This window comes from Pempheris klunzingeri, chromosome 16 (genome assembly GCF_042242105.1).
Source record: "Pempheris klunzingeri isolate RE-2024b chromosome 16, fPemKlu1.hap1, whole genome shotgun sequence".
Classification (NCBI taxonomy): Eukaryota; Metazoa; Chordata; class Actinopteri; order Acropomatiformes; family Pempheridae; genus Pempheris; species Pempheris klunzingeri.
In genome coordinates, this window is record NC_092027.1 from 14784231 (window position 1) to 14794956 (window position 10726).

The window sequence follows — 10726 nt, forward strand, 5'->3', positions numbered from 1 at the left end:
CCTGATTTGTGCCCTGTGGGCTGGTTCGATGTCAGGTTGCGGTAGGTTAACCACTCGTATAATTGCAATAATGCTCCTGGAAATGCCATTTCTCCCCTTCATTTAGCCTCAGAGTAGGCAATTATTCTCATGGCCACAAGAGAGCGCCATTAGATACCCAATCGGCAAATTGACTGAAGTTTTTCTGACCGTGTAAGCTTTTACCGGACCATTCATGTTTATTAGGCCGGTTTAAATGTGCTTTTCGTGCACTTGCTCCATTATTCCGGTGTCATGGAGCCATATGAGCTGCCACAGTCGTGGGTTTCAGCTGGGAGGCAAGGTGTGGTAGAGCAAGTCCAAACCTGAGCTACATCATGAGGGGAAGACACAACAGTGTCTGAATGTGTCAGTAGACCAAAAAAAAACCCCATCACACCAGGGGAGCAATGTTCCCTCTAATCTGACAACTGGGTTACCTACATTGAAAAATTAATCACATAAAATATATAATATGATGTGAGCCATCAAACATTGCTCCATTTTTCCACTTAAATCTGCTCAGGCTGACAAATATTAAATGTCTTTCCCACAGTTAGGTGACTTTACACACTGATTGCACTTTGTTTAAATCAAATGTCTCAAACCTGATTAAAATGCAGTACATTTAGCCTATGAAAGAGATGGAAAGAAATACATTTCTTCAAACAATTAATCTTTAATAGCACAATTATACAATACAATCAACATGCCCTCCCCCACTTTACGATTATGTTTCACAGATAACTCTGAATAAACTATTTACAATCTTATGGCACATACTATAAGCGGTTGGCTGATGGGTGAGTAGGAGGGGGGGTGTTGTTGACCATACGGTAAAAGGGGGCAGAGGCAGGGTGGTCATTTGGTGCGGGAGGGTGCGGAGTGACAGATGTGTAGAGGTCAGAATGACAGCAGCGGTGGGGCAGCAGTGAGGTGGAGTCAACGCTGGTGACAGCATCACCACAACGATGGGTCATATCTGGTGAGAGAGAAGCAAAGGTCAAGGTCAGCTGTCTGTGCAGGCTGCAGCAACGTGGAGCTCTCACACACACACACACACACACACACCTTGACTGTGGAAGCGTGTCTGTGCTTTCCTTCAATAGCAGTTCTGAGACCAGTGTGTCCAGAATCTCAGGACTGGACCTCTTTCCATACCTGAGACACAGGAAGGAAGAGAGAGAGAGACAGATAGACAGACAGACAGGCAAAGGGATGATGAACTATCAAGCTGAGGAGGATTTTAAAGGGCTTAACATCAACTTAGACCTTTTGGTTATCAAGCGAGAGAAAACATCACAGAGAAAGCGAGAGACCTGATCAGAGCACAGGGCAGTAAAAAACTGAACCTCTAACTCTGCATGTCCTCGTGTCACACGCCCAGTTGTAAGCTCAGTGGAGGCTGAGCACAGTCAGGGCGAGACCCTGCAGGCAAGGACAGGAGTTGCATCGCAGGTGGTTATATTTCCTTTTCTGTCCCTCAGATGATAAGCCGTGCCAGCGTGCTTGTCCCCCTGGGTGGCTGAACGCTTGCAGCTACATCCAAGCCCCTGACATTCAGAAAAAAGCTGAAAACTGGGTGGGTGATTTCACATGCCACGCTGGCTGAGGCAGTCATTTCTCCTCATGGGTTTTATTTATTTATTTATCTATTTTACAGGTGGTAAATGGCCAGCGGGTGTTCCTTCCTCTGTAACAATGAGGGAGACGCTGGAAGACTTAGACTGGCAGCTCCAACAGGCAAAACTTTAGGTGGACGCACGGATTTGCTCCCCGCTTTGTTCGTTTCATGTCAGATTACTAAATTGAGAACATGCGGGATGTTGAGCAAAGTTTCCTTTAAAGACCACTGGTGACTTGTCGGATGACAGCAGAGAAACAGAAGAAAATAGAATAATGTTTTTTTTATAGAACATGTGACTTTACAGCCATGATAATAAAGAATCCAGCAGAATTGGTACAGTATTTATTGCTATGGAAGAAAATGGCTTAAAATGGAAGAACATACTTAAGTAACACTACATTTAAAAGCATACTCTATCTGATAGCTGTCATCTTATATTATGGAATGGTAATGGAACAGAGGAGACTAATGTTGGGGAAGCTACCAGCTTCTAATATCACCAATCCAGTCACATGAGGAAGAAAAAGACATAAAAAGTATGGCACTCCTTAAAATAAATTTAAACCTGAAATCAAATGAACTTCAAGCTTTGTTAATAAGCTTTCTCTTCTCCTCTGTCCTTGCAGAGACAGCAGTGTAATTAGTCCGCCTACCTCTGTCTTGTGATGAGGTTGATGTAGTGTCTCAGGGCTGAGTAGTACTTGGCCAGCTCGTCCGCCGGAGCGTCCTCCCCGGGGTTCTCCGGTTTCACCGGGTATCCCTCCGTCAGGGCGCCCAGGCAGAGCAGCGCCCACAGCAGGAACCCCAGAGTCCCTAGCCAGCTCACCAAGTTAGGATGCATCTGACCGCGCAAACAACACACTGTTGGTCCATGTCACATCACCGGACACCTGCTCCACTGTGCTGCAGTTCTCCCTCTTCACATTACTTTTAATGAATTAATTAATTACAATTTAAGTAGCAAAGGATGATCACTGTTCAGCTTTGAAGTAATTGCCCGGGGATTCAAATTATTGCTGGTGGAAGTAAAAAAAACAACAACAAAAAAACAACCTGCAAACATTATTAGTAGTGAAAAATTTCCAGTAAACCGGTGTTTTGCAGCAGCAAACAGTCATCAAAAGTCACGTGGAGAGACTTTAAGTAAGTTTAACAATCTCACATCAGGGTATTTGTGATCAGATATCAATGTACTCACATTTCCCAGAAGGTCAGAGGGGGTTTGCGCGCTGTCCTGTGGCGTCTCTTCTGCTCTTGCGGGCGTTTGGTGCGCGCTGGGTTTTATATCTGTGTGCGGCAGAGGCGCTGCAGAAAAACGCGTCAGAGCTGAGCCGCGTTTAGCGCAAGTCTCTGCCTTTTTTCATGTGAACGTCACGGGTGATGCTGTCATTAGTGTGTGTTTACAAAAAAAAAAGAAAAAAAAAAAGCTGTTACCATTAATTTAAGATACTCAAATAACAAGGTAAACCAAAAATAGGGTGAGTTAATGAGCCTTGTCTCCAGTGAGACCAACGGGGATTATGGATGATGGCGTTTTTTAGAGAATGTGACCAATCAACAAACAAATAAGACAACTCATGTCCCTATAGGACTGGTACATGGATATTGCAGTAGGAACATACTGCTGAACTAAGTTACTGTGCTGCTGATGTATCAAACATTATATATTCAATGTCTGGAATGCAAGTGTGTGTGCATAAACAGGCATCTAGCACACACATTTTCCACATATACACCTTGCATTCGAACCAGCACTGTCAAACAGATTGATACACACATGCTGAGTGTGATGTTTTGGTGTTCATGAGGCTCCTCTATGAGGAAGATGAAGTGATATTATTTCACAATCAAGTAGTGATTCTTCTGCATAATGAGATCAATAATCCCATCTGAAGTCACAAAAGAATGGCAGTAATGTGGCACTAGGCTGAGGTTCAAATGAATCTTCTATAGGCGGCCTCTTCAGCAAAAGATGCTCCTGTGACGACACCTCGGGTGATCTGGGATAAAAAGATCTCATACAGACTCACATGTACATGAATTCCTTTTTTGACTCGCTGTTTGCCTGAATCAGTCCACTAATTTCGTTTTGCAGCTCACTCCATCAGATGGAAAGAGAGACCGCAACACTCAATGCGAACAAAAGGCCTAAATGTGAATATGGAGACACGTCAGTCAAAGAAGAGCCCAATCTCCAAGAAACCCACTTAATAAGAAAACCCAAATAGCACTTCAAATGAATCTGTATCAGCAAGTGCTTCATTTACCTCCCATTCATAATCCTTTTGTATACCAGCGCGCAGCCATATAATCTATCAAAATCAGTGTTCTTCAGCAGTGCTGCTTTTTAAGTTACGCGGAGGATGTGTTAAGGGCTTTTTGTATAACACAGGATGCTAAGAGGGAGATGAGGAATGAGGCACAAGTGAGAGAATGTGGAGCACAAAATCATGACCGAATCATGATGATCATAGGCAGGAATGAGTACTTCTACTCCTCTTCAGGACACACACACACACACACACACACACACACACTCTCAGTGACTCACTTCAATAAAAGGTATAACACCTTTTTTAAGCCGACGTGTGAATGCTGAAGTATCTGACATGTGAATGGAGCAGATGTGTACAGCACGTGGACAAAGTTGAGAGGTCAGTTAGTGTTTGTTTTAGTGACTTTGAAGTCAACGCAATCATTAGGGATGGATGCATCAGCTCCAGCGTCTTAGACACAGGTGACATCTGAAGATCTGACAAAATGTGCGTCCCCTGAATGCACAACTCATCGATCCTTGAAGAGGGCAGACTGAGATAAAAGAGGCTATGTTTGGTTACACTCACGTCAGCTAGCAAACAGCACTTGGAATCATGCTAGCAGCTTTGTGAGGCTAAGTGCTCGGTGGCACTAGAGGACAAGTCAAGGGAGCACCAATGTCATTAGCATTCATCCTCTGGGGGGCATGACCAGACATGCAATAGCTGTTTGGACCAAAGTGGTGGCCTGACTGATCGACACTGCCCTCCAAAGAGTGGGGCCGCTGGCATGGCTAAGAACTACCAGTTGAGTGTCATCATCTCAACGCTTACAGCGATATAATGCGCCATCAACTCAAAAGGGATCCGTCAAAGTGGCGTTACTGTCCGTTTATTCTTCTACAGTGGGCCATGCTGGCTCTTGATCTCAACCCTAATATCAACAACAACATGGTGGATGATTCCCAAGCTAAATGTGCTTGTAACACAGAGGATTAAGAGACACACACACAGACAAAAACATGCCTTTAGTCATGCATTTTAGCTTTCTTAACAGCATGCATCCTTGCCAGCAGGAGTCAAACAGCCTTTGAACAGTCAGGAGAAGCTCAGCAGATGATTAAACCTCAGGAAAAAGATTAGGATTGACTGAAACGCTGACAATTTTCCTGAAATGTGATACATGTAAGCTGACTTAATATCAGTGGATCACCATATTCATAGTGTATCTGAAGCATGATATAGCCTATTCCCTGTGCTTCAGACCTTCATTGTTGCCCCAAAACTATTAAATACACATCAGAGAGACACATCACTGCACTGACATATGTTTATCATGATGAACACGAGCAATGTCGTTCATTTTGAGTCAACAAACGAATGTGTATTAATCCACAGCTGCAAAAATACACAATTTCTTCTTAGTTAAAGATGGTTTGCTAAAGACTAATTTACTGGTCTGAATTAGGAAATTATTGAGGTTAAAGACAAGAGTATTGAGAGATGGACTAACACATAAGAGCAGAAGTAGTAGAAGTAATACTTTATCCTTTAAAGTTTATGTTGAAATGGAGATAAAAACATGAAAAGCTACAGCTATATTCTGGGTTAAGATATCGCTGCACATACAGTGGATTCATCCATGCTTTGGGTGATATCAGTCTCAGCCAGCATTGTATTCATTAAATATTTACAGCATATTCTATAATTAAAATGGCTCTGACAAGCAGGTCAGATTTTGCCAGAAATCTGCTGGATTTCTGTACAGCATAAAAGAAGGAGAGGGCGCCGCTCTTTAAGGGGAGACAAAAGGCAATATGACAGGGCCAACAGGGATCAGGGGAACTATGATCATTCAGCATCAGCACTAATAATACCACTGCTATTAGAAAGATAGCAACACATCTAATCTAATTTGATAAATCAAAACACCCACAATTAATGTAACAATGATATATTGCTGGCACCTTTCTGTAAATGCCGTACAAGAGAATTTCATGGAGCTTGCTTTGCCGTTATCAGAAATCATTTCTGTGAAGAACAAGTCCTTTAGATGGGAAGCTGTTTAAATGCAAATTTGTTTTCCCCTCCTCTCATCAGCCTCCTGGTTTGGACAATAAATTCTCTCCCAAGATTTGTTAAGATGAAAACGACTGTAATTTTCTGCTGCTGTGAATCACACTTTTCAGATTTACACAGTGTGTGTGAGGAAATACTGACAAACAGGCTGCCTGTATCTTCTCTGTCAGATAGTTTCAGGCAAACGGGCCAGGAGGACAAACGTAAAAATGCAAAATCTTGTACAGCTTTGGTGCTTTCTTGGCTATGACACACAGGTCTGACATCTAAATTGCTGCTTTTAGCTACACTATTGTGCTATGGTGACAATCTGTTACTTCTGGTAAGCAAGCACTACTATTACTTAGATTACAGTCCCCTGTTTGGCTGTGTGGGCTGCAGCTTCAAACTGAAGGTGATTTGAGTAAAGTGGTCCTGATATTAGGTTCATATTGGAGTTTAAAGGGATGTTTGTCATTGATTGAATTAACCAAAACAATAAGATTGCTTAACTTTGACTTTTAATCAAATAAATCAAAAAGAAAAAAATGTGTATTTTATATTAGGTTTTTACTGATTCAATGTAATTTGCATGCCTTAACAAGAATAAGCCTGTTTCTACAGAACTGATCTACCACCAAAGACGTATCTTTTCTGCTATCCACGCTATGCTTCAAAGAAGCATGTCCTCATATTGTTCTTCTTTGTTTTGCATTTGACATTAATTGACAGCCTTTGCAAGCAATTGCTGAACCATGTATCATCTTGGAGAACACAAGCTTTTCTCCACTTTCAGTTCAGACTAAGTACAAAACTGACAACTGCTCAATGAGGGACTAACAAGAAATGATGTCCTTCGTTGTTTTGTTGGTTTTTTTTTATTTGTCCTATTGCTCTAATTAAGCCTATCCAGTCTCAGTGTTTTAATTTACTTGTCTTTACATCTTCCCTCAATGTGTCTTGCTGTCGTCTGTGCTCTGTGTGTGTTTGTGCATAAATGTGTCTCTGTCACATCTGCTCCTGGAGTGGAAGCGGCACAAATGTCACATCAAGAGAAACATCATAAGGTCGTGTGATTGACGCATGAACAGAAGGCCAGGCCTCCAAGCTGTGACAGGTTGGGTCGGCTCAGGTGTGCAGGTCACAGTGCTGAGCCTTGATATTAAGAAACCCGATAAAAGTTGCAACCACGTCATAGGGCACTAAACTTTAGTTTATTAACTGTTGTGACCTGTGAGACAGCAGTTAACTCACAAGTGCTCTGTATTATAGAATAGATTTTTACCTGTTTAACTTTAATTTAGTGATATTTCTTGTATGTCAATTTTTTATTTATTTATCCAATGTGTTGAAAACATTTACACTAATAACAATACCCAATGTCTATGTACTATTAATGTGATTATAAGCTATAAAATCAGTGTTAAATTGCTGACTATCCTTAGAGGATGTGGTGGGTGTGGTGTCTAATTATTCTAGTGCTGATTCAAAGAGAGGAGATTTAAATAGCAGACCTTAATCTACAATATGCATTATGGAAACAAAAAAATAACCTGAAACACCTATTAGGAACCTTAAGTCTTTCTGGTTTGTGATTAAATGAATGTATTCAAGCACACGGCACAAATGAAGACGGACGTCACGATGTCCAAATCACGTCACTGGTGAGGTCTAACATTTTAATATGTCTGCTGAATACACTTTTGACAGCACTTTTTCAGCCATTTAGCCGAAGAGTAAATGTGATAACCACCGACGCAACCAGGTTAAACATATTACCAGTATGTCAGACACCAGGCTAAATGCTGGCTTCACTGATGAGGAGCCTAATAATGGAGGGGAAACATTTTTCTAGCAGTTGATGCAGAAAGCGGTTGAAAGCGTCAATTCTCAAGAGTGTGCTGCATTCACGAACAAACACATTTTTCTGCACGATTGTCCACATACTTATTCTGCAAATTAAAAGCAGATCCAGACTTATTATTCAGGTAGCTGGTAGAAGGGTGCATAACGAACTTCTATGAGGACAAGTAGTTCTACAATAGGGCATACTCACATGGCGCACTACACACTGTCACACCGAGGCAGCAACTGCAGATACAACAGGTGCTATATTGTTATCAGGAGTAGCTTTAAGTTACAAGAGATAATTCCGACATTTTTTTGGCCTGACATTAGAACCAGGGCACAAAGCATTTTAAAATTATACTTTTGGGAAATATTCTTCTTTGCTTTCTTGCAAAGAATTAAATAAGAACACCAATCATCACTCTTGTGTGTGTGTGTGTGCTACATGCAAAGCTGCAGCATTTAACCCGTTAGCTTAGTTTAAGGCTACAGATTGGAAACTAGTCTGACTCTGTCCAAGGACAAATAATAACCTAACTATGCCTACCAGCAGCTCTAAAGCTCACTAATGAACATATTATATCTTATTCAGACAAAACATGGTGTGGAGGCAGTGTGGCTGCATTCAAAGTCAATGAAAAGACACAATTAGACTTTGTCCAGGGAAGATGTTGAACTTGAGCAAAACAACTGTGTAAAAAGAGCTTCATTAATCTGCTCTCAGCAAGAGATTAAACAAGTATATTTCCTAAAAGTTGCAGTATGTATTGAAAAGAAAAAAATCTGATATGTACATTAAAAAAAATATTAATGGAGACAACATGAGAATTTATAAACCTGTGGCTTATACCTAATGGTTTTGGTAATACTACTTAAACAAGGATCATTGGCACTAATCCTTTTCTGTCAAACACACAGCAAGTGTGTGTCTGCATGTGTTTAAACACCCATTGGTTAGTCAAACATTACTATTGATTTAACACAGCTATACAATATCCCTCTGTTTGTTATCACTGTGCTTTGTGAAAAAGCAAAATCCATTTCTCACGACCCGACCTCCATCCCCCTCCTTGAGTTCTTTCGACACAGGGGGGGATCGAAGCAGAGACTCTATAAAGTCGCTGCACTGTCAATTTCCCACTGGTTCTACCACAAAAGAGAGGCAAGACACACACACACACACACACACACACACACACACACACACACACACACACACACACACACACACACACACACACACACACAACGTGTCAAAGTCTTACGTAGGATTGTGCTTCACTTTTAGGAGATTGTGATGGGTTTTTTGTTCTTCGTAGAAACAGAACAAGCTGTATTCTGCTCATGTAAGCTCTGTCCTAAATAGAAAACAGGCTGATTCTTCTGATAAACAGATGAGGACTTGGAGGAAAAAGAATAGCTTGAAACAGTGAAACAGTGAATTTGAAAAAAAGCTACATTTTTCTACCACAGAAAGCGGTTGAGACACTACAATGTATTGTGAAATGTATTTCAAAAACAAATGCATATTCACATTTTGAAATAGTAGTGTGTGGGATAAATCATATTTGTGTTTTATCTGCATGTCTTCCAGCACATCTGATTCTGTTCAAAGGATAGCTTGTATTTATTGTTGTGGCGTCATATGAGGTACTTATCCATACTGTATTACCTACAGTATAATGCGACCAGCATGCCCCCAGTTTGGAGGAGCAGGCTGGAGTCCCAGCATGGACGCTACGCAAAGGCACTGCTGTGGACTACAGCCGACATCATCAACATCAGTCTCAAGTGTACGCTACATTTACAATATTTAACATTGCTATCAGACAGCCCTTAACGATGAGGAACTGCAGCTGTTCTCACTTTCTTTCTGCTCGCCTCAAAGCCAGCAGACAACAGGTAATTTCCCATTGCAGAACACAATAGTTCACAGGTGTACCACTGCCTCGATTGATGAAGTAACATGTTATTATGGATCCAAACTAACCATTTAAAGCACCAAAGTCACACAATAACGTGAGCAAACTAACTGATCGAGGCAACAGTAGACTCGCCACTCCCAGTTTCTGCGAATAAAAGGTTTAGACACACAATCTGACACCTTGACGATGATGGACTCACAGACCATTTGTTTTAGCCCTAACATCCAAATGGGCCATACAGTATGTACATACAGTAGCCTATATGCTCTACAGTGGGCTATACTGTTCTTGTCCTTCTTTTTTGCATTTTGGGAACTTCAAGCTGTTTTTTCCCTCTGAGTAGTAACTGAGTGGCGGTTTCAGGTTTGTCGATACCTGTCAGTCCGTTGGGTCTCTCTGTGCCCCTGAGTTTTTGTTACCTCTCTCTATCTGCTGGGAAATTAGGGGAGTGTGTTGTTTGTCTCCAGCTAAGTCAGTGTGTGCTTAATGCAACTGTCGCTGGGGTAATTAAGTGTGTCCTTGCGCAGTAATTGCCAATTTAATCTTCTGTGCTCATCTCCTGATTTGTAGTGTCGGATCTGTCAGTCAAGCTGGGCGTGGTTTCCATGGGGATAAGGGAAGTGTAGTAGTCATTTCGCTCAACCAATGGCCAAAGAAAAATTACCTGTAGCCTCCTAAACGGGGGTTGCTATGGAGAGGCAATTACCCTAAATTGTAATTGTGCCAGACTAATATGTCAAGCGTTTACTTCTCAATTTAATTGGGTTTTTCTCTGTGAGAAAAAATGTCCAGGAGCGAAAACAGGTCAAGTGTTTTTTAAGGATGCTTGATTCTAGCAGTCAATAAAGCTCCTCCGAGTGGCGAAGGGGGAAACATAATTGGTTTAAAACGTGTATGTGGCTGTATGTGTGCGTACATACTTCATATTGTGGCAACCTGATCCTATGGTCATCATAGATACACACCGAATCTGAAGTGTCAGCTTTCAGATGGGA

At 41.5% G+C, this 10726-nt stretch overlaps 1 protein-coding gene across 1 annotated transcript; it reads right to left on the minus strand.

The window, feature by feature from the left end:
* Positions 1-868: 868 nt before the first annotated feature.
* Positions 869-2929, minus strand: npy (neuropeptide Y). The gene is made up of 4 exons (XM_070846172.1): positions 2844-2929; positions 2299-2486; positions 1090-1179; positions 869-1000 (listed from the first exon to the last, which is right to left on the minus strand). The coding sequence occupies exons 2-4, from the start codon at positions 2484-2486 to the stop codon at positions 979-981; spliced, it is 300 nt and encodes a 99-aa protein (XP_070702273.1). The 5' UTR covers positions 2844-2929; the 3' UTR covers positions 869-978.
* Between the last annotated feature and the right edge of the window lie 7797 nt (positions 2930-10726).

Bases quoted from the DNA above. Each gene is read 5' to 3' on its own strand.
- npy (XM_070846172.1), bottom strand. From the start codon at position 2,486: ATGCATCCTAACTTGGTGAGCTGGCTAGGGACTCTGGGGTTCCTGCTG. The intron at 1,180-2,298 runs GTAGGCGGACTA...CCTGTGTCTCAG, and splicing joins AACCTCATCACAAGACAGAG to GTATGGAAAGAGGTCCAGTC. The intron at 1,001-1,089 runs GTGTGTGTGTGT...CTCTCTCACCAG, and splicing joins GACACGCTTCCACAGTCAAG to ATATGACCCATCGTTGTGGT.